General features: G+C 38.6%; 1 protein-coding gene across 1 annotated transcript in view; it reads right to left on the bottom strand.

Annotated features, from left to right (window-relative positions):
- The window catches only part of LOC113070146 (cytosolic phospholipase A2 gamma-like), a 50330-nt gene extending 29111 nt beyond the window's left edge, over positions 1 to 21219 (bottom strand). Inside the window, exons 1-13 of the mRNA XM_026243357.1 lie at positions 21127 to 21219; positions 20840 to 20951; positions 20190 to 20332; positions 19899 to 20100; positions 16974 to 17076; positions 16752 to 16892; positions 15428 to 15493; positions 15296 to 15337; positions 8986 to 9114; positions 8226 to 8369; positions 7797 to 7874; positions 7567 to 7721; positions 7304 to 7469 (exon numbers count right to left, since the gene is read on the bottom strand). Coding sequence (XP_026099142.1) covers positions 7304 to 7469; positions 7567 to 7721; positions 7797 to 7874; positions 8226 to 8369; positions 8986 to 9114; positions 15296 to 15337; positions 15428 to 15493; positions 16752 to 16892; positions 16974 to 17076; positions 19899 to 20100; positions 20190 to 20332; positions 20840 to 20951; positions 21127 to 21152 — 1507 coding nt within the window. The 5' untranslated portion in view covers positions 21153 to 21219. The remainder of the gene's footprint in view (positions 1 to 7303; positions 7470 to 7566; positions 7722 to 7796; positions 7875 to 8225; positions 8370 to 8985; positions 9115 to 15295; positions 15338 to 15427; positions 15494 to 16751; positions 16893 to 16973; positions 17077 to 19898; positions 20101 to 20189; positions 20333 to 20839; positions 20952 to 21126) is intronic.
- Between the last annotated feature and the right edge of the window lie 2799 nt (positions 21220 to 24018).

Genomic DNA, 24018 nt, shown 5'->3' with positions numbered 1-24018 from the left:
TGAGGTGGTTTTTGACTTGTGTGAAAAAGGGATAGTGCGAATACTGGTAGATGGAAATATATTTTGCGAATTAATTTCTCCAAGCGCATCAGAAGGGTCGTGTGACTTTGTGCTGTGGGCAGGTAAATCCTGATTAACCAGCGGACCGATCTTGTTCCACAGCATCTGAAATGTTGTTATATTGTCATTCGGAAATGTCTGAGCAAAGACTGTCATCAAAGTATTTCTGTATAATTGCCTCCCAGAACTGATAAACGACTGCGTTCCATCAACAATCAAATACACACAATAATAATTGCAAGCGGTTTCAACTAATTATTATTTATTAACAAGTTCCAGATAAATTTTACGTTCAGTCAATTTTTGAATTCAAAGTGTTATCTGAATTGTTGTTTTTTAGCTCAACCTTTATCGAACTAGTTTTGTCCATTCAACTAAAATTTGTAGTCAAAAATTTAGAAGACTACAGAAATTTATGTCAATTAAAATGTAACCGTTTACTCTGTGTAAAATATTTATTATTTTGCGCATCATACGAAATTGCTGGGGAACTACATAAACATTTATTTTTACAGTTTAAAAAATATTTAAAATTATTAAATGGTGTTTATCAATCATTAAAAACACACACTTTACAACACTGCATAGCCTTTATTTAATAACAATCTCCATTTATAAGATTTTTCAAACAAACTAAACACAGGAAATTAAGAAAAAAGTCACCTACATCTTGGATGGTCTAAGTGTCAGTAAATTAACAGCAAATTTTCATTTGTGGGCAAACTATCCCTTTGAAAATCCAGTTGACAAACATTTCATCTGTAAAACAACTGCTCAATTCAGTTTAAATTATGTTTAATGAACTAAAAAAAAACTAAAAAAGCTAAACAAAATGTTAGCAAAAAACATTTATAAATATCATTACTGTTCACAATTACATCTTTAAAATGAGGCAGAGTCAAATAAATAAAATGAACCATGTGTTACAGTATATAAAATCAAATCACTTTTATTTACATGCTTTATTCAATACCGGTTGTGTCAAAACAGCTTTACGGAGTCCGACAGGAAAATAGTCAATAATGCAAGAGGACATTAACCAGTCATCTTTCCAGCTAAAGTCAGTTCATTGGTGATTCAATGTTGACATCATCCAGTTTAGCTCTCTTCCAATAATGTTTGTGAAATCAGTCAAGTGTCCTCAAATAAGCAAAAATGAAGGTGACAGTGGCAAGAACCCAAAACTCCATCGGTGACAGAGATTGAGAAGAAAACCTAATGAGAAACCAGGCACAGTAAGGCACAGATCTCCTCTGGCCAGAAAAAAAGAAGAAGAAAAAAACAGCATGGTGTGGATTAATTTGAGGCTGCAACACAGATCAGATTGACCAGAGGACTTTTCTGGTTATCATTGTCCCAATTGCCAATGAGCTCGTCGGAGAGGATCTGTCTCTGGGGCTCATCTAGCTGACAGGATCTCTGCTGAAATACAGGACTGCCATCTCTAGGTGCTGATCCACCATCTGATCTGGATGTAGACTGGATCTGGGTGACAATATTCACCTCAAAATAAGAATGAAACAGACTAATTTTAGTGTAAGATGCCATTGAGAACAGTAAACCACATTGTTATTGAAGTAAAAACTCTAAACATTTACAAATATTACCTGGAATAAAAACAATAAACTCCTAGTTTTGAAAGTACACACAGTATGTAGTTACAGTGGAGAAGTCGGGCATATTATCATGCTAAGCTACCTCAAATAGCATAAAAAAAGGATATAAAAAAAAGTGTGTTCACATACCAAGCGCCATAAAAGTCAACAAGTTTCATACCATTCTGGTGAAAATTTCTAAATGTAAAATTCTCCGGTCAGAAATGACCGAAGACCGCACAATGTTTCATAGATTTTGTTTATGCTTGTCGTATTATTCATAAAAAAGAGAAATACCACACAATCTTTTCTTATTTTTCCAAAACACGGAAACACACACAAACACAACAAAAATCATACAACACATCATAATTAGCTAAAATGAATCACTTAATTTTCCTGCACACATATACCAGGGTACAGGAATCATGGAGTTAAATTTAATAAATTAAATAAGACCTTTTAAAAGACTCTTTCCGTAGATTTTAAGACCTTATTTCCACTACAAGTTTTAACCAGTCACATCGGCGAAACTTTAACTTACTTTAGGCTACATTGATTGTATGATAGGACAACTAAATAGACTTACTTTGTGTGCATTTAAACAACAACAACAACAACCCTGCATCCAACACAAGCTTTGAAAGTGACCAAGGGTCAAAAGTAAGAAGAGATGACTAACAAGATGTTGGATGATTTACTTCGAGCTCATTGACAACCCACATAGCAAATATTTTCTGGCCCATCCGGTCGACAAAATAATGACTTTTCCCTCGGCCCAAGTACCGGAAGTACCCCAGAACTTGATTAAAGACTCGGGTCACACATGGGCCATAACCGGCCAGAATCTCAGCCAGTTATTCAGCCTTAGCAAAACAGGTTTTATTATTGGTGCCAATTCTCAGCCTTAAGTAAACCAGAATCCCCAAATCTGAGCCACACCTGAGCCTTATATAGCTCCAACCCAACCTAGACAGCAAGCAGTGTAGGCCCAGATCCAACACTATGTTGCTGTCTGGGAATTTTAATATTTTATATTATTACCTTGTATATTACTATGATCGCAATTATTCATTTTGTGACATGCTTTAATGTAGACACAATCTGTGCCAATAAAGTACATTAAACTGAATAGAAAATCTTAAAACTCACACATCATGTAACTGTGCAAAAAAAAAAAAAAAAAACGTATTGCATTGGTTTTTCTATTTATTTTTATAAGAACAAATTAACCTATAAAGAGTGAGTGTATAAAGTATACAGTCTATAAGAGAAACGTAACAGATAGACACATGTAACTTAATCATAATAATTTATTACAGATGTGACAAAAAGCAGCACCACAGTAGTCCAAATGACGATGCATTGCAGTTGCAGTCCTCTCTGGCAGAATATAATAGTAGTGCGAGGAGCAGGGAATAATTTAAATGCTGAAAATACTATTCCTATCCACTCCCTCAAGACGCGCGTTTCTCATTCAAAATAGGCATAGACAGTAAAAGAAATGGACACAGCGACCCCATTGGATTCAACGGAGACAAGTGAAGTCAATTAGAAGCATGCACTTCCTGGGGGTCGAGCGTACTGCGCAGACTCAAACTGAGCTTGATGACGTAGATGTCACGTGAGCAACCTCTCTGACAACTGTGCCAAGAGAAATCTGAATCACCCACCGAAACTTCTAGTGAAGGCGAGCGCGAACAGGAGCGAATTTTGGTAAGTATTTAGATTAATTATCTCCCTTGACTTCATGCCTCCGCGTCCCCCTGATTGCCTCATAGACAGTAAACGATTGTCAGCGAGCTTCTCCTCCTGTCCATACGGTAATTTCTCTACTATGCGACAGAGAGTAGCAGGTTATGGCACAATCGTTAGCCTATTTTTTACAAAAACTGCTTCTACGGGACCATAACGTAAGATACAAGATAATGGAGCCTTTTATACATTTTCGTGTTCCTTTAGAAATAAATAATGGATAAAAAAGTCTTTAAATGCCTCAGATGTAAAGTTATTCACTGTCAAAGTGACGCCAAAATGAATGGGAGTCAATGGAATGCTAACAGCAAGTGGGGGTCCGCTAGTCAATGGGGGGGCCCAGGGATGCTTCAATAATAGTACGCACGACCCCCAGAAAGTGCGTGTTTCTAATTTACTTCACTTGTCTCCGTTGAATCCAATGGGGTCGCTGTGTCCATTTCTTTTACTGTCTATGGGCCCAGCTCTGGCTGAAAGGAGATGGGTAGCTGCAGCCTGGAGCAATGGGCGTGCCCAAAGGTTTCTCATTGGTGAAAGGAGTGTTACTGTATTGGCCAATCAGCGATAAACATTTAACTTTTTATTATTATGCCGCACCAGGAGGGGTGGTAATGCACCAATAAGCTGGATGCCAACCGCCTTTAAACTGGAAAGAAAATGTGGTGAAATTCATCATGCGTTTATCTTTGCTTTATATACCAAAAATATGTTCGTTAAGATAGCTTGTTACAATACGATCATAATTTATTTACTTTGTGTTATATCTTGCTGCTCTATTTATTTATATTTAGTTTATTATTGTTAACAGACACATCTTACAGTGAGACAAAAGGGTGTCATATGCATCGAAGGCGAATCCATCAAAGTTGGTAGCCTCTATCGATGTCCTTTTTGTGCAATCAGTGTTTAGAAACCATGTGAAAGACTCACTCATTTGCAAAGCCACAGACGTCGAGCGTTTCATCATGAACGTAAGTAACGTTACAAGTTTAGTTGTGCTATGCATGGTGTATGTTACATGACAGATAATTTGGGTAATTTCGTGTCAAATCAACAAAACTGATCAATTTGAGGTCAAAGGTCAGGCGAGTTTGCTGGCCAATTAAGAACAGGGATACCATGGTCCTTAAACCAGTTACTGGAAGCTTTGGCACTGTGTGCAGGTGCCAAGTCCTGTTGGAAAATGAAATCTGCATCTCCATAAAGTTGGTCAGCAATAATAAAAAAAAGTACGGATAAAAATGCCATTAAAGTACCGAATCGATAAGCAGTATCGTTTAGAGTATTAATAACGGTAAAACCTTAACGATACCCATCCCAAAACAGAAGTGTGATATTTTCTTGAATATTAATTAAGTATCCTCTCCTAATGCACCTCGCCTAACTTGTGTGGCAGAAAACAGGCTGTTCCTTTGTCCTTTTCAGTGAGAACAGGGGAAATTCTTCATGCTCATTACCAGCAGAACATGATGCAACATGGTATTGCATAAGGATACTTATGCCTACCGGCTCGCATACGTAAAATTTAAGATTGCATACATCGTCATTTATGGTATGCCAGGGTTTGGTTTTAATTTCAACTGATAGATTTTTTTATTATTATTTATTTATTTTTCTCAAATGTGAACCTTGACGGCAACCTTGAATCTAACTTGTGAACAACGTTTTTATGGTTACATTTTCTTCAACTTATACATTTGTGAAATGTATGAAAAAGAAAATGCAATATTAGTTTTACATTTTGCCACTACATACATTTTAATCCATACATGTTTAGAATACTGTCAAATATCATAAATGTTTCAAATAACAGATATTGTGTTTTTGAAGTTCATAAGAGTCATGTGTATTGTTAGGTAGTACTTTGTGGTATTGACTCACTAAATAAAACCATACATTCTTCCTGATTGGAATACACTAGTAGGCTATAGATTTAAGAATTTATATTATATTTTATATTTTCATTTACAAATGTTAATTTAGATGCCAAAAAAATATATAGAAGAATTTGTCATTTACAGACCATTGCTATTTACAAACTTGGGGTGGTCTAATCTGATCAGGGGTGCTTTTACCAAAAGCAACTACAGTATGTTCGCAAGTTCTGTCATTACCAAGAGTTCAATGGAAATAAAGACCATAGTTTGCCAACAATGGTTGATTTTAACCCTTTGATGTGCTGCGCTGTGGCTGGCGCTGAGCCAGAGAAAGACAGCTTTGAAAAAAAAAGTGATTTTCATATTTCATAACTGTTCAGTGTTTTCAACCAAATAAATTTATTTTAGGCTTCAGACATTTAAATACGCTTCAGTTAAGTAAAAAAGACATTTAATTCGTTAAATAGGCTACACACTGATTTCTATGGAAAGCGTCAATAATAATCCTTTCAATTAATGGACAACGTGTTTTATTCCTGTCAAATAGCCTACACATTGTGTAGATTACTATAAAGGTTACTCTGTTTTTCTCCCAGATCACTGGCCACTTACTTTCGAATATCTTGGGAGAAATAGGTGAATTTGCGTTATGTTAATCGGGCAGATCCACATGACAGCATCCAGCACATATAATCAACATGGTCACGTTGTTATGGAATAAAATACAATTATATGTATCAATTATTTAATTATTTAATGTTCGTAATTACCACTGTCCATTGACATAATATATCATGAAATAAAATAATACAAAATAAAATAAACTGTCATTTCATGTAGGCTACTTTTGGTGGCCCTCTGGTGGTCATGAGGGCCTTAATAGGCTATTTTACTCAAATCAAATACATGCAAATATGAACTATAAACTATGCAATGCATTCTTTTTTTCTTCTTTTTACATTTTTTATTAAACTCTCTAAAGTGCATATAAAAATACCTCTGAAGTTATTGCATTACTTACAGTGAAACCGAACCGTTACCACTGTTGGGGCTAACACTTTTATAGAGTCTGTTGCTTTTATAAAATGGTAATTCCATATACTGTACATAGTAAGGTTTTACAGAATAAAACAGAGCAAATAAAGTGTAATGATATTGAAAACATTATTCTTCCGCCATGCAATATAGTTCCTCAGAAACAGTTGTTATTGCAACAAACTGATGTAAACAAAATACATAAGTTAACAAAGGTGTGTGTTTGTAGAGTAATTTACAACAGCTTTAAACGCGGCTCAACCAATCAGAATCAAGGACCGGAAACATCGATTTTATAAAAATAATTTAAACTTTGTGTCACAACGTCATAGACAGAAGGAAACATGAGTTTACTGTCTGGGATTTTTCGTGTTGCACCAAATCCAGTGTAAATAACATCACTGATTGTAATGGGTTTTGTTGTCTTTTATTTTTAATCTGAAATAATTCAGCCTCTGTTATGATTGATTTGATTATTAATCAGCTCTTTCATACTTAATGAAAGTCAAGCATTTTGGAACATCTTGAACATATTAAATAAAATGCAATCATGATACTCTTATACTGCCACAGAGATCACATTAGAAATAATGCTGATTTAATTAATGATTAAGACAAAAAAAAAATTAACACTATTTTCTGTGAAATTACTGTTATTCAGATCAGTTTTTATTCTATATTCAGTTAATATTCACTCTAAATTAGTCTTTATTCAGAAATTTTTTAAAGCGTCCAGATCTTTTTTCTTCAATGACCGCCCGAATCTGCTCCTTGAGTTTCTCTCTGTTGTTTGAGATGTTTTTTCCAGCGACGTCCATAAGATCAGCGATCATCTCAGCGCTGTAAGAACCTTGAAAGGTGCGATATTTTTTCTTCCAGTCCTCAATTTTATCTAAAGAAACAGTAACACACTCAAATCAGAACCATTTATTTAAGTGATATTTCAGATTTAATCAGGGTAGCTGTAAGATCTGAACTTACCTCCACAGTTGACCGCATTAAACAGAGGGATGTGGATCACGGTTGGAGCGTTTTGGCCTTTGAACACATAGAAGTCCTTTGGTTTCTTTCCTTTATCACTGGGAACACTGACTTCAGGAAAAGGGATCTTTAGTTTCTTGCAAGTGTCAGAAGCTCCATTTACTGTCTGCAATAGAAATGAATGAGAGAAAGGCAGAGTAAATTGCTCTTTTTGTTTAAAGATATAAATTACCACCCTTCCAAAAGCTAGATGAGATATTTACCATGAAAGAATCTCCTTCACTGAAGTCCAGGGAAATGATGAGGTCAATGTCTCGGTCTTCTCTCAGCACTGAGAAGTAGGGTGAGTTCAGCAACAGTCCGGCATCTATATAGTCTCTCGTCTCACTTTGCAGAAGAGTGGAGTTCACTGCTTCATCTAATCGATCACAGAAAGAAATGAGTCTGTTTCTTATACTCATTGAATTGCAAGATTTAGCAGGTCTGTTCTCACCTGTCATGTTGTGGAGGAAGTTATATTTCCTTCCCCAGATCCACTCAGCCATGCATTTACAAATACTTATCCAAATATCTGTAAAACAGTCATACTTTTTTTTTTTAAGTTCTTCTTTTCTTAAAATGATTTGCAGGTTATCAAGAACCATTTTGGCTGTAGACTTCTTGACTTAATTGTTTCATTACCGCTTATTGTGTGTATGGAAAGAAAACAATTAAATGCTGATAAATATATAAACCTGGCTACTGTTTATTGGTATTAATTCAAATAGTTGACCGGTTTCATTCATGTATGACTGACAAATATGCATCACTTAAGTTTATTGTGTAATCCAAATGGATGTACATTTTATATTCAATTCAAATATTCTACATAAATCTTAAATTTAGACCTATTCGTTTGGAAATTTTAGACAGTTCAACTTACCAACTAGCCAATTACTGTTCCGACTTCTCAAATATTCACAGACATCCAGGGTGACACGGTTTGTATACCGTTTATCTGCTCTTTTATCAGCAGTTTCCACTGTTTTCATTTTATAAATCGGCTGAATTTTGCCTCCAGAGAGCTCTGTAAGAAAACAGGACATGACATGATTGTGTTATTATTACATGTTATTGTTAATGTTACCTTATCCATATATTTTATTATAGATTTTATATGGATATAAAATAGTTATATATATAGCGTCACTGGAGCACAAAAGCATTCTTAAGTCGCTGGGGTATATTTGTAGCAATAGACAACAACACATTGTAAGGGTCAAAATTATACATTTTTCTTTTATGCCTAAAATCATTAGGAAATTAAGTAAAGATCATTTTTCATGAAAATATTTTGTAAATTTCCTACCATAAATATATCAAATTATCATATTTATCATAATTATATCATAAATATATGCATTGCCAAGAACTTCATTTGAACAACTTTAAAGGAGATTTTCTTCAGGCTCAGATTCCAGATTTAAAAATAGTTGTATCTCAACGAAATATTGTCCTCGTAACAATGACTGGTTTTGTGGTCCAGGGTCACATATTTAGCAGACGCTTTTTTTCAGAGCACAAATGACAATTTTTAAATGCAGATATGATGTGAAATATGGTTTCATTTTAAATACCAAGAATTCTTTACAAACCTGTTGTCATTAAACAGAAGGTTCTTACTGTGATATATAATGCTTTACCGTTCAAATTTGTTCTGATGGATTTATCAAAACCAGAAGGATCTTCGCCCTTCAAAACAGAGAGATTCATGTTTACAAGATCCATGAGCGCCCGGTGACATTCGTCTACAGACAGGGAGATTGGATCGTCTGAAGGAATCCTACATTCTTCGGAGTCTGGTGGACAGGGCTTGGAAAAAAACTTCAGTTCTGCTTCTTTTCCTTCTGTTTCCTCCTTTTTTCTCATCACTTCATCATTTTTCTCACGCTCTTCTGTCAATACATATATTGAGTAAAGATGAACACATTGCAAATTTACTCAAATTTGTTTGTGATTTTCCACATTCAAATGTATGATTTTACACTATCAGTTTTCCCACAACCAGAAGCAATTATATTTAAATAAAAATGTTGTACTTAAATAAAATACTTATTTCATTTCATTTATGTATTCTCTTTTCATTGTAATGCAACACGAAATGCCACAACAAAAATCCAAGAAACACAACAAAAATTGATTCCATGACAAGAACAGGAGTAGGATGAAGAAAAAAAAATCTTATAAACTCCTATCCCATTCTTATATGAAGAAAGTTACAAATTAGATGGCTTCAACAATAAAAAAAAAAAATCAGAACGCCAAAAAATAACAAAATAGCCCAGACCAGATCTAATCTAGTTAAAAAAATTTTTATATTTTATATTATATAATATTAGTTCTGCTTAAACAACACTAAACAAACAAAAACAACAATGACGCAATAATGACTACTCTATCAATGAAAACAAGGACAAGACCATCACTGTTGTTATAGTTTAAAAAAATTCACATTCATCTTTATACAAGTTATGTAAATATCTTCTGTTTATACTTATATTTAAATTGAAGAAGATTTGAACAACATTTTAAATCATTTTTCTAGAAAATTCCATCTTTTCACCCCACAAACTGAAACACACATTTGTCTGAGGGTATTTCCAGCAAAAGGTTGTTTAAAGTCATTATTTCTTCTGCTAAATCGTGCCCACGATTTAGCAAATCGAGGAAACGCAATAGTAATCTTGTGCACATTTTAGTACACTGAGGGAACGAATTAGTAAATTGTGCGCACAATTTATTTATTTTTTCTTTCATGTCAAGTGCGGGGCTCCGTACAAAATGGAAATGTTTTTACAAATTGTAGTTCTTACATAAGCTATGTGTGACTTCCATCTAAATTTTTCATCAATGAGTACTCCTAAAAACCTAAATTCTGACGCTCTCTCAATAGTTTTTCCATTTAAAGTCAAACGAACATTATCAGGACATTTTTGATTTGTAAACAACATAAATTTTGTTTTACTTAAGTTTAACAACAGTTTATTTCTATCATTTCTGAAGTAGGACCAATTGTTTTTCAGTTTTCATAAAAAAAAATTTAATTCTTCCCCGTTACAAAAAAATTTGTATCATCCACAAAAAGAACAAAACTTAAAATCTTTGATTCATCACAGAGGTCATTAATATATAAAGTAAATGATTTAGGCCCCAGCACAGAGCCTTGAGGGACTCCACACGGTATTGTTTCCAACTTAGATTCATGGACTATATACTCTACATATTGTTGTCTATTTTCTAAGTAACTAATAATCCAATTTAATACTACACCTCTAATTCCATATGTCTGTAATTTAGATATCAATATACCATGATCAAGAGTGTCAAAGGGCTTTTTAAGGTCAATAAAAACTCCAACTGTGTGTTTTTTATTCTCCAATTCTGTAGTAATGTCCTCTGTAATTTTCATCAAAGCCATACTTCGAAACTCAAACTGATTTTCATGTATCAAAGAATGATTTTCAAGAAAATAATCACATTTTTTAACAAAAAGCTTCTCCAGAATTTTTGAAAATTGGGAAAGCAAAGATATAGGCCTATAATTTGTGAGACTATGCCTATCACCAGAATTAAAAAGGGGAATAATTTTAGCCACCTTCATTTTATATGGGAAGAAACCTGTATTAAAAGACTAATTAACTATATATTTTAATGGTCTAATAAAGCAACGTATAGTTTCTGTCATGATTCTGCCCTCGTGTCCTTGATTTTTCCTAGTCTTGAGGCAGGATCATGACAGACCCGTGTTTTGTGTACAAGCGCATGGCCTTGTCTTTGGGCCATGTGCTTGTGTTGTCTCGTTCCCTTGCCCCGCCCCCCTTGTTAACCTAGTCGTGTCTTGATTGTCCCATCTGTGCCACCTGTCGTGTCTTGATTGTCCCCCCTATTTAGATCTCCTAGTGTGCTCTGTCTTGCGTCGGTTCATTGAGATTTGTTCCCTAAGGATTGTGATTCGTGATAATACCCTGGTAACCCCTTTAAGATACTGTGTCCTGTATACCGTGAGTGTTTATTTGTAGTCAGTGTTCTCTAGTTTTGAGTCTTTGTTTATCTTGCCTTATCGGTCCTGTTTAGTTATTTTGTATCTGCCCTAGTCCTTGTTTTCCCCCTCGTGGGTTTTTATTTTCCCCTTTTTGTAAATAAACCTGTTTGTGTTGAAAATCCTGTCTGCACCTGAGTTCCTCCTTGCCAAGATCCTGACAGAATGAACCGACCTCAAAGGAACTCAGCAGACAGGAGGCAATGCTGGATGGCATCAGCCAGCCAGCGAGATCGTTTTGAGGGCTCTCGCCTTGTGGTGTTCCGGGGGACCAGGGGAGGTCGTTCCGGAGCGAGCGGGCGAGAGGAGGAGCCCCAGAGGTCCCCACCTACCCAGCTGCCGGCGATCCCTGAGGGTCGTGCCCTGGCCGTGGCAACCCTGGGGGATCAGGCAAGCCCCTCCCAGAGTCCTGAGGTGCCCTCCTCAGCCAGCAGTCTCCCCATGAAACGAGGGAGACGGTTTTCATGGGAGTCAACTTCTGAGTCTTCGGCGTCCGAGACTGCCCTGCCCGAGACCAAACTCCCCCAACCCGCCTCTGACCCAGCTGTGGCCTCTGCACCGCGCCCAAGGAGGAAGAGGAGGAAGAGGGGGCCTGCCGGTCCTGTGACCCTGTCTCCTCCCGTGCCAGCAGCGGAGAGCGCTGGCGTGCCCGTGCCAGCAGCGGAGAGCGCTGGCGTGCCCGTGCCAGCAGCGGAGAGCGCTGGCGTGCCCGTGCCAGCAGCGGTGGGCGTTCCCGTGCCAGCAGCGGAGAGCGCTGGCGTGCCCGACCCAGCAGCGGTGAGCGTTGGCGTGCCCGTGCCAGCAGCGGAGAGAGCTGGCGTGCCCGTGCCAGCAGCGGAGAGAGCTGGCGTGCCCGTGCCAGCAGCGGTGAGAGCTGGCGTGCCCGTGCCAGCAGCGGTGAGCGCTGGCGTGCCCGAGCCAGCAGCGGTGAGCGTGTCCGAGCCAGCCGCGGTGAGCGCTGGCGTGCCCGAGCCGGCAAAGAAGAGGGCAGTATGCAAGTCGGCAGTCGTGAGAGCGCAGGAGAGTGCCGCGGCCGACTCTGCAGCAAGGACTTTAGTTCAGTGTATCTCATCTCGTAAGGAGATGCCAATTGTCTTAGCGGCTAAAGCCTTTTCTGATTATTTGTCTAGTCTTGTCCGTATCCTAGAAGTCCCCGTCAGTCCTGTCTTGTCCTCAGACCCTGTCCCCAGAAATCCCGAGTGTCCTGATGTCGTCTCCCCGTGTCCCGTAGATGTCGTCTCCCCGTGTCCCGTGAGTGTTGCCCCGTGTCCTGCTGATGAAGTCATGTATCCTGTTGATGTGGCCCCGTGTCCCGTAGATGTCCCGTGTCCTGTTGTTCCCCCGTGTCCAGTGGATGTTGCCCCGTGTCCCGTAGATGTCCCGTGTCCTGTTGTTCCCCCGTGTCCAGTGGATGTTGCCCCGTGTCCCGTAGATGTCCCGTGTCCAGTAGATGTTGTCGTCCCGTGTCCAGTAGATGTTGTTCCCCCGTGTCCAGCTGTCGTCTCCCCGCGTCCCGTAAGTCTTGCCCCGCGTCCCGTAAGTCTTGCCCCGCGTCCCGTAAGTGTTGCCCCGCGTCCCTTGTCTGCTCCTTTCATGTCCCCTGTCAGTTGTCCCGAGACCCCTCCCCGCCCCTCACCACCCAGACCTGCCCGTACCCCCCGTCGTCAGCCTTCGTCCTGTCCTCCTAAAACTCCTGCCCCACCCACTCATCCTGGTCTGTCCCCAATGAACTTTGTGGTCCCGCCTCCTCCCCTTCCCTGTTTGTTTTTTTTGATTTGTCACCCTAACCCTGCCGTCGTGTATTCATGTCTGCCTTTGTTATTATTTGTCATGTCTTGTTGGTTTGTGTCGGTGTCCCAGTCTGTCATGTCAGTCGTGTCCCGGGTTTGATGTTCCCTTGAGGAGCGTCTGGAAGCCGCTCCTTAAGGGAGGGGTTCTGTCATGATTCTGCCCTCGTGTCCTTGATTTTTCCTAGTCTTGAGGCAGGATCATGACAGACCCGTGTTTTGTGTACAAGCGCATGGCCTTGTCTTTGGGCCATGTGCTTGTGTTGTCTCGTTCCCTTGCCCCGCCCCCCTTGTTAACCTAGTCGTGTCTTGATTGTCCCATCTGTGCCACCTGTCGTGTCTTGATTGTCCCCCCTATTTAGATCTCCTAGTGTGCTCTGTCTTGCGTCGGTTCATTGAGATTTTTTCCCTAAGGATTGTGATTCGTGATAATACCCTGGTAACCCCTTTAAGATACTGTGTCCTGTATACCGTGAGTGTTTATTTGTAGTCAGTGTTCTCTAGTTTTGAGTCTTTGTTTATCTTGCCTTATCGGTCCTGTTTAGTTATTTTGTATCTGCCCTAGTCCTTGTTTTCCCCCTCGTGGGTTTTTATTTTCCCCTTTTTGTAAATAAACCTGTTTGTGTTGTAAATCCTGTCTGCACCTGAGTTCCTCCTTGCCAAGATCCTGACAGTTTCTTTGACAATATACATATCTAAGGCTTCACTATCGCATGAATTTTTTTTTTTTAATTTAGAGACAGTGGAAATAATTTCACTCTCACTAACTTCATTTAAAAAAAAGGGATTGCATGACTCTGCCTGTCCAGCTTTTGTTTTCATTATGTAGTTGTAGGTTTTGGCAAGATTTCAACCAACATTGACAAAAAATGAATTAAATTCATCAGCCATTTTTTCAACACTTATCTCAACGTTCTGTTCATTCATTAAGTATAATAGCTGACTATAATTCATTTTACTGCCCATAACTTTAAGACTTTCCACATTATTTTGATATTACTTTTGTTTTCCATCAACAAGTTTGTATAATAATCTTTCTTTCCACGTTTCATTATAGTAGTCAGCTTATTTTCATAGGCTTTATATTTTTTTTTCTGCATTTACTGTCCGATTTTACAAAGTCCCGACAAAGCTTATTCTTCTTTTTACAAGATTTCAATATACCCTTTGTTAACCAAAGTTTATTTCTTATTTCTTGCTTTATCATTCATTATTTTTATTGGGCAATTTTTATTATGTAACCATAGACACTTTAAAAAAAATTATGCATAAGCCTTATTTACATTATTTGTACTATAAACTTTGTCCCAGTGTTCTTTCATAAGGTCATCCCTAAATCTATTTAGTCTTTCCTCAGTTCTCAACCTAATAACTTTACTAAACGTTTCTTTTCTTACTTCACAGAATTGAGTTACAAATATCGGCAAATGAGCAGTTGTGTCATTTATCAAAAGACCACTTTTGACCGTTTTTTCCAATATATTTACAAACATTTTATCAATTAATGTGGCACAACTGGAGGTTATTCGGCTAGGCCTAGTAATGGTAGGATAAAGGCCTCTGCTATACATTAAATATAGGAAATCTAAACAACTAGTATGATTAGAAACATTCAAGAGATTTATATTGAAGTCCACACAAATTATAGACACTAATAACTGCTCCAGCTTGTTATTAAATACTGTAGTGCTAGACACTGGAGTTCTAAATATTCATGTGACAACAAAATTCCTCTGTTTCTTCATTTTGATCTCAACACTTAAACATTCCATTAAATCTTCTGTAGCAGTAGTCATACACTCAATTGTTTTGCATTTCAGATCACTACTAATATATAGAGAACCCCCTCCCCCCTCTTATTAATCTGATTAACATAAAAAAATTAATAACCCTCAAAATGAAATTCTGCACCTTTCTCATCCGTTAACCAGGTCTCAGACAAAGCTATAAAAGTAAATTTATTTTGTAATGTGTTCAAATAATCATGTATTTTACTAAAGTTTGAATACAGACTCCTACAATTAAAAAAAATAAGAGAAAATGAACCTGCCGTTTCAATATTACTACTATATAGTAGTTCTTAATTAAAAATAGCTACTAAAATAAAAGCAGTAAGAAATGCTTTACCTTTTCGCATTGCCTCAATTGTTGTTTCGTTTTGAAAGAAATCTGAAAAACATTAATAGGATTGTAATAAAATAACTGTTGAGTTTAAATTTTAAAAAGAGCAAAAATTCAGTCCTCAGAAAAAATGTTCACCTTTTATCTTTGGCCACAAGGATTTCTTAATATCCTCTTCATCCCCTAAAGCGCTGCCGCAAAGAGCTGCAGAAAAACACAACATCAACACTTGCACGATAAACTGCCGAGATGTTGTATGATTGAACTTTTTAAGCAACAAGGATTTGTCTCATGGCAATTTGTAATTTATTTAATAAATGTGTAATTTAAAATAAATGTGTTATTTTATAGACAATGTTTTATGTGTTTGTGTGTATGTGTACAGTATGTGTTTTATTTTGTTTTATGTCTGATTATATTTGAAAAAGCAAAATACTATTTTCTAACTTTTTTTTATTAGTTGGTGTGAATAAGCCTAAATAAAATGTACACAAAAACGTAAATTTTTAGAAAAAAAAAAGAAAATGAAAAGAAGGAATGAATGTCCACCCCAATTTAATTCATATGGAATCGCTTTGTTAAATGGCTAAATGCATAGCACAAATTCTGAGTATGGGTCACCCTTGGCTGTATGTCAATTCACTTTCATTAAAGTGAAAAGTAATGTGACATGTGGCCAAGTTGGTGTCCCATGCTTGGAATTTGTGCCTTGGGATTGGAGCGCTTAAAATATTCAGCAGGAATAATTGTTCCTTGAAGTCACCAATTGAAATGTTTTGTTGAATTATAGCAACTCAATTTGTTTTTTTAAATGAAAGCAATAAGCCATGTGAAGCTGTGGTTTATGGTAAATGTATAACAGCTGAGGGGGTTATTAGGTACAGAGCAAATAAAGTGTAATGATATTTATAAAAACCTTATTCTTCCACCAAACAATGTAGCTCCTCAGAATCAGTTGTGGTTGCTACAAAGTGGTTACCAAGCAACACAAAAACATAAACAAAGGTGTGTGTTTGTAGAGTAATTTACAACAGCTTTGAACACGGCTCAGCCAGTTAGAATATATAAAGATTTTTTCTTAATTTGAAACATTTATATTTGTTATGAAGTCAGTTTTGACTATAACAAAAAATATATATTATATTATATTATATTATATTATTATATGTAACCAAAACTGATTCTAAGGAACTACATTGTTTGTTGGAAGAATAATGTATTTATTAATCAATGCCACTTAGCTGTTATAAACTCAAACCATGGCTTCTTGGGGCTTTTTGCTTTAACAAAAAATAGAATGAGCATCAAATACAAAATAACACCCATAAATAGCCATGCTAAATATTTTTCTTAAATAGCAAATAATACAGACCTAGAACCTTTTGATAACTCATTCAGAGATCAGTATACAGTATGCAGTCAATGTATACAGTATACAGTATGCTGTGACAAAGTTTTTTACCTTGCAGGTACAGAATGTCAAATTCATCTTGATGTTTTATCTTTGAGCCTTTGTGAAACTGGCTGCCAAAGTTGCCGGTGTCCACAAACACTCCAGAGAGAGAATAACCTGCTTCATATGGATTGATCTCAAACCAGGGGTCTGCAGACAGAACACATGTCCATGTAACTATTGTCACGAACACATTAACATTTCATCCCTTTTCATGCATCACACGCAGACCTCCGTCTTTGCTCTGTTTGGTTTGCTTGTCGATCACTGCATAGATGGGAAAGGGGTCTTTATTGTGCTGGTTCCGCTGCTCTGTGATTGTGTGCTCATCGATCTAAAGAAAACACACATCATGTTATTGTATTATAGGGAGATGGTTGTGAGACATTCATTTTTGTATCTTAATGACCTGAGGCTCAAATGGATTCATTACTATTTTATTATCAGGTGTAGCCTACTTAAAAGATATATGACTGCTAGCTTAGAGAGAAATGTTCCATTTAAAACTTGAAGTACGTCCTTTTTGGAGATGTCCATCAGTTTCATTGCTAGATTGATTTGTTCTTTCTCATTTTAATATTTTATCTTGTAACACTTTCTATGAAGCCCGTATTTATAACACATAAGGGTATTCTTAAGACATTATAATGAATGTATAATGCATTATAAAAAAAACATATAATTCAGTCAGTGTACTGTTTGAGTAAATGAATTACTCAGGGATATTGGTTTGTTTGAACACAGAGAAAGTGTCAGCCACATAAAGAAGTTAACAGCTTAAGTTATTTGTGGATTAATGCGTATGGGAGACGCCAACCGTTTAAAACGATTCAGTTCAATTTGGTGAACTGGTTAAAAAAGATCCGGTTACATCGAATGATGTTGGCAACGGTGATTGGTGGGGAGGATGATCTCGGACGGAGGCGAATGTCAAACCACAATCCCTCGCCCTGGCCCCAGGGGGAGATCACCTCTCACCGTCCTAACTCACTGATTTAACGAAATTACAGGCAGAGTTTGCCGACGTCTTCTCGCCCCTACCAGGCCGTACTAACCTGATTCAGCACCATATTGCGACCGAGCCGGGCGTAGTAGTCCACAGCCGGCCGTATCGCTTACCTGAGCACAAGAAAAAGGTAGTTCAGGCTGAATTAGGCGCAATGCTTGACATGGGGGTAATAGAAGAATCCAATAGTAACAGGGTGAGCCCGATATTTTTAGTTCCGAAAACGGACGGCTAAACCACGCCCCCCCGTGTCGAAATTCGACGCGTATCCAATGCCGTGGGTTGACGAGTTGCTTGATCGGCTAGGCACGGCTCGTTTTTATTCGACATTGGACTTAACAAAGGGTTATTGGCAGATCCCCTTGTCTCCATTATCCAAAGAAAAGACAGCTTTCACTACGCTGTTTGGATTACACCAGTTTGTTACCCTTCCATTTGGGTTGTTCGGGGCATCAGCTACCTTTCAGCGCCTCATGGATAAGATTCTGCGACCCCATGCTGCATATGCGGCTGCCTACCTGGATGATATCATTATATTTAGTAATGATTGGCAGCGGCATATGCAGCATCTGAGGGTTTTCCTGAGATCGCTGAGGGGGGTGGGACTCGGCCAACCCAAAGAAGTGTGCGATTGGGCGTGTGGAAGTAAGGTATCTGGGCTTCCACTTGGGGCATGGACAGGTGCATCCCCAAATTTATAAGACAGCCGCTATTGCGACCTGCCCACGTCCCAAGACCAAAAAGGAGGTAAGGCAGTTCTTGGGGTTGGCGGGATATTATAGACGGTTTATTCCTAATTATTTGGACCGTTACACTCTCCTGATTTTTCTCTCCCTTTTCTGTTGCAGACAGACGCTTCGGACAGGGGGCTGGGTGCAGTCCTGTCCCAGGAAATGGAGGGGGAGGAACGGCCGGTGCTGTACATTAGCCGGAAGCTCTCGAAGAGAGAGGCTAAGTACAGCACCATAGAGAAAGAGTGCCTTGCCATCAGATGGGCCGTCCTCACCCTCTGCTATTATCTCCTGGGACGGGAGTCCACCCTCTGTTCGGACCAAGCTCCGTTGCAGTGGCTCCACCACATGAAGGATACCAACGCGGGGTTCACTCGTTGGTATCTGGCTCTTCAGCCTTTTAAGTTCAAGGTGATCCACAGGCCGGGTGTTCAGATGGCGGTGGCTGACTTCCTCTCCAGAAATGGTGGGGGGGGGCTGCAAACCGGATGGCTCCCCGGCCTGGGACGGGCGGTGGGGGTATGTGGCAGGGGGGGGCGTGGTTTAGCGAAGTCTGCAGTGGGAGAGAGAATCCGGAGATGAGCGGTAAGTGAGTGGTTTGGGCAAAAACTATCAACACCTGTTTCTTGTTTCAGTAATTGGCGCGGAGAGAGTATAAAACGCCAGGAGAGACAGAAGCAGTCGAGAGAGAGACGGACTGCTGACGTGAACCGGAAACGGAAACAGAACGAGTAACCCAGAAGTGTTGTGCGATCGTGTCTGTGTTGATGTCAGAGTAAAAGTCACCATTGGTGTTTATAAAGAATAAGTTTTATTTTGAGTTAATAAATTCGTCAGCAGTCCAGCCGACCCCTTTGTCCTCTTCCTTACCTCTCACGAACTTACTACAATTATGTTTTTCTTACCTTTCTGGACATGGACCGTAGACCGTACACACAGCTTCAATGGAGGGACTGAGAGCTCTTGGACTAAATATAAAATATCTTAAACTGTGTTCCAAAAATAAACGGAGGTCTTACGGGTTTGGAACAAAATGAGGGTAAGTTATTAATGACATAATTTTGCAAATTGAGCGAACTAACCCTTTAAGACTGCTTTTGTGCTCCAGGGACACAAATGACAAAGTCCAACCTGTGTAGCCCGAATTATGAACAAATGACTGCTATAATGAACCATCTTTATAGTGAGTCAGAAAAGTCGAGTCCAATTCAGGAAAACTGAATCAAAATCATTTGGCCACTGAACTGCAAGATATAAATAAAAATTATAAACTATTTTCTATACATCAAACTCAAACTATATGTTGATTCAGCAGTATTTGGAAAGACAGACAGTAAATCATACCACCATATAATACTCTAAATTATGAATACAAATTAAACCTATAAAATCCATCCCTGGTCATGAATAGTTACAGACCTCTTTCACATATGATGTGACAGCCAGCACTGCCCAGACGTCAGTCAAGCTGAAAAAGTCTTTTCCATAGTAATATTTCTTCAGTTTGGCCATTGCGTCTGTCAAGCTGACTTCAGGACCTCTGATTCTCTCAAGGATTTTGTTCTTCACAGTTTCTAGTTTGGTGGACCAGTCTGGTTCTTTGTATAAGGAGGCCATGCACCTTCATAGAAGAACATACAGTACATCTGTCATTTTAGACATTCAACTCAATTCAATCTCTGTGTATGTGTTGTTTCTCAGGGTTAGTACCAGGTGGATCCAGAGACTCCGCTCAGATAAAGGATGCAGTCCAGAAGACCCGCTTTATCAAGCTGAACCAGGGATCCCAGCAAACCCACCATGGCTCTTTGTCCTCCTCCAGAACCCAGTAATGCAATGTTTGGCACCTCTTTCTGAAAAGAGATTTTATCAGATATTAGAAGTATCAAAAAATCCAACTTGGGATTCTCGCCACTTGCTTTGTAGTTTAATGGAAAATGAACTGAGATATTCAGTAGTTTACAAATGCCTGTTCCCATCCCACAGTATAAACCGGTGACTTATGTAAGTATTAAAAAACTCAGGCGTGTCCAGTCTTGCTCCTGGAAGCACACTCTTCCTTTACAAATGTTTATTGTAGAAAGTGTGAAAGTTATTTATGCATTAGCAAATTTAAGATGAAACAACAACAGAATGTAATGCTACAAAAGTTTTATCATTTTGATTGTGCTGAGCTTTTTGAAATGGTAAAGCAATGTAAGAACACATAGATGCTTGCTACCTATGAACGGCAGCGTTTTTCACAATGAAAAGATGAAACTGATGCTTGACAGCTGATGTTCATCATCCAACACATCATCTGAAGTTCATTTCAAAATAAGCAGTTGGAAATATGAAGTATATAACATAGGATGTTTTACCCGACTGCATTGAATCTTAAGCTTCTTCAGGGATTGTAGAACAGTGTTTCTCCTGCCGGCTACAAACTCCTGCTCGCTGTTATTCAGTAAGTTTTTGTTTCTCCTCTTAACGCTGAGGAAGCCACAGAGACAGACAAACAGATCAGTGCTGACATGAACATGACTTATTTGATATATTTAGATGTCAAATATTATAGATTTCAATGCAATTAAATCGGAAGTTTATTTTGCACAGTTATACTCAGAATATAGCAGTTTGTTGTAGAAATCGGTACAACATTATGTACCTTTCATTGGGTTTAGATGCACTCATCTGGAAAACAAGTCAAGTAAATTTCTATTATTTACAATTAATATTTTTTAGGACATAGAAAAGTCAGAAACCTCTGATAAGCAATTTTTAGAGAATTATGATAAACCAAAGAAAATGTAAATAACCTACTGTAAATGAAGTAGAAACTACAGTATTTGTGAAATATGTGTTTCATCTTAAGATGAAACACAAACATTTTTCAAACATTCAATTATATTTCAATTACTGTGTTAAGATTGTGATGCATAAAATAATGCATGTATGAATTCCACAATTAAATCATTTTCACCATCATTGCACTTTTGGTACTGTGTGGGTCACAAATAAGGTTGTTGCGTGCAATTTATAATGACATAAAAACATTTAAATAGCCCTGACAATTATTTATATACAATTTTAAAATATATACTTACTATTTCTGTAAATCGTGAGTCTTCGATACCACACCCAAAAAACAAACTGCAGTCCTTTTCTGACATTCGGCCTGAAGATGCTCTTATATAGGCTAGGGCTCTGAAACTACTCTGCAAGTCTAGACATCATCCTGAGGGTGGGGTGGTGAATGATGAATGACTTAATCATTCACTGAGACCAGTAAAACTGTGATATTTCCTTGTATATTAATCATGTAGCCTCTCCTCATGCACCTCAACTAACTTGTGTGGCAGAAAACAGGATGTTCCATGTTCCTTTTCAATGAAAACGGGAAATCCTTCATACTCATTACCAGCAGAACATTTTATTGCATAAGGATACTTAGGTGTATGCCTACTATCTTTCATACGTAAAATTCATGATTGCACACATAGTCATTTATGGTGTGCCAGGGTTTGGTTTTAACTTCAACTGACTTTTTTACGTAATGCCTTATGACCTCAAATGTGAACCTCGACAGCAACCTTGAATCTCACTTTTGAACAAAATTTTAATTGTTTGAACTTTAAGCTATAAATTTGTGAAATGGATAAAAAACCATACAATATTAGTTTAAAATTTTGACACTACATAAATTTTATTCCATACATGTTTAGAATATTGTCAAATATCTCAAATACCTGACATCCTAATCTGTGTTTTTGAAGTTCATAAGAGTCATGTGTTTATGAATCAGTAACACAAGTATCACTTTGTGGTATTCACTCACTAAAATGAACCATACATTCTTTCTGATTGGACTAAACTAGTCACATAACATAATTGCGATGTGTAGCAACCTTTATTTCACATTACACAGTCTTCATCATACTGAAATACCTAAAAGTTTTTTCTTATGGATATACTATCACGTCACAGAGGCAGGATGCAAGTGCAAAAAGTGGTTTAATGACAAGATATAAATATGGTCAGACAAACAGACAACAATGAAACTCAACACACAGAAGGAGAGTGGCGACGATCACAAGCGCAGATGGTGTGTGACGCAGGGACCTCGGTGGACAACAGTGATGATCCTCTGTGATCCAGTGCTGTAATCCCATTGAAGGTGCTCATGATTCCGGTGCAGGGAACAAGAAGACTCGACGAAGAACAATGGGGGGAATTCACGACCCAACACAGCCAGGGGACAGAACAGAACACAGGGAAGAACCACAACGATGTGACAAGATGAGACACCAGTTACTGCACTTAAATAGACACACACAATGGGACACAGGTGGTGCTGTTAATCAGTAGTGTTAATCAGACACACTCCTGCACACTAAACAAGCCGAGAGAGAGACAGCGAATTCATGAACCGTGACCGTACCCCCTCCCCTAGGAATGCCTCCTTACGTTCCTCGACGGACTTACCTGTCGATTGCAATCATTGATCAGGGAGTGATCCAGAATGTCCCTAGCAGGAACCCAGCTTCTCTCCTCCGGACCGTAACCCTCCCAGTTCACCAAGTATTGGAATCCTCGTCCCCTCCTTCTCGAATCCACAATACGGTTAACTGAATAAGTGGGTTCGCCATCTATGAGACGCAGCAGGGGAGGAACCAGGACCGGCAGGTTAATATGTGAATGAAACACAGGTTTTATTTTTGACACATGGAAGGCGGGATGAATTCTCCGGTACGCAGGAGGAGGTTTGAGTTGGACTGCCACTGGACTAATGATTTTGGTGACAGTGAATGGGCCAATTCATTTTGGAGTCAATTTATTAGATACGGATCAGAGCGGAATGTTCTTAGTAGAAAGCCACAATTTTTGACCAATGACGTATACCGGAAGCTTTGACCAGTGGCAATCGGCCTTGGCCTTGGTGCAAGCCCCCACCTGGAGCAGAGTCTCACAGGCTCTTCTCCAGGTGTGACGACACCCCTGGATGAAGGCGTGAGCGGAGGGGACCACGACTTCGGATTCCATACTGGGAAAAATGGGTGGCTGGTAATCTAAACTACATTCAAATGGAGAAAGGCCCATGGATGACACTGGTAACGAATTGTGGGCGTACTCCACCATCGAGAGTGGTTGACTCCAAGAGGTAGGATTCTTGGAAACCAGACCTCGCAACACTCTCTCCAAATCCTGTTTGGCTCTCTCACTTTGTCCATTGCTTTGGGGATGAAACCACGAAGATAAACTGACACTCGCCCCCAGTAATTTACAAAATTCTTGCCAAAATTTGGACACAAATTGGGGACCCCTGTCAGAAACCACGTCTTTTGGGAGGCCATGTAAATGAAATACATTATCTACAAGAGTTACCGCTGTCTCCTTGGCAGAGGGTAATTTAGGCAAGGGAATAAAATTAGCCGCCTTCGAGAAACGGTCAACAATGTTCATAACGACCGTTTTGCCCTGGGAGGGTGGTAATAAAATCTAGAGCGATGTGGGACCAGGGTCTCGAAGGGACTGACAGCAGTTGAAGTAACCCATCTTG

The sequence above is a fragment of the Carassius auratus genome, unplaced genomic scaffold, assembly GCF_003368295.1.
Source record: "Carassius auratus strain Wakin unplaced genomic scaffold, ASM336829v1 scaf_tig00003102, whole genome shotgun sequence".
Taxonomy (NCBI): domain Eukaryota; kingdom Metazoa; phylum Chordata; class Actinopteri; order Cypriniformes; family Cyprinidae; genus Carassius; species Carassius auratus.
This window is presented reverse-complemented; position numbering and strand designations above follow the sequence as displayed.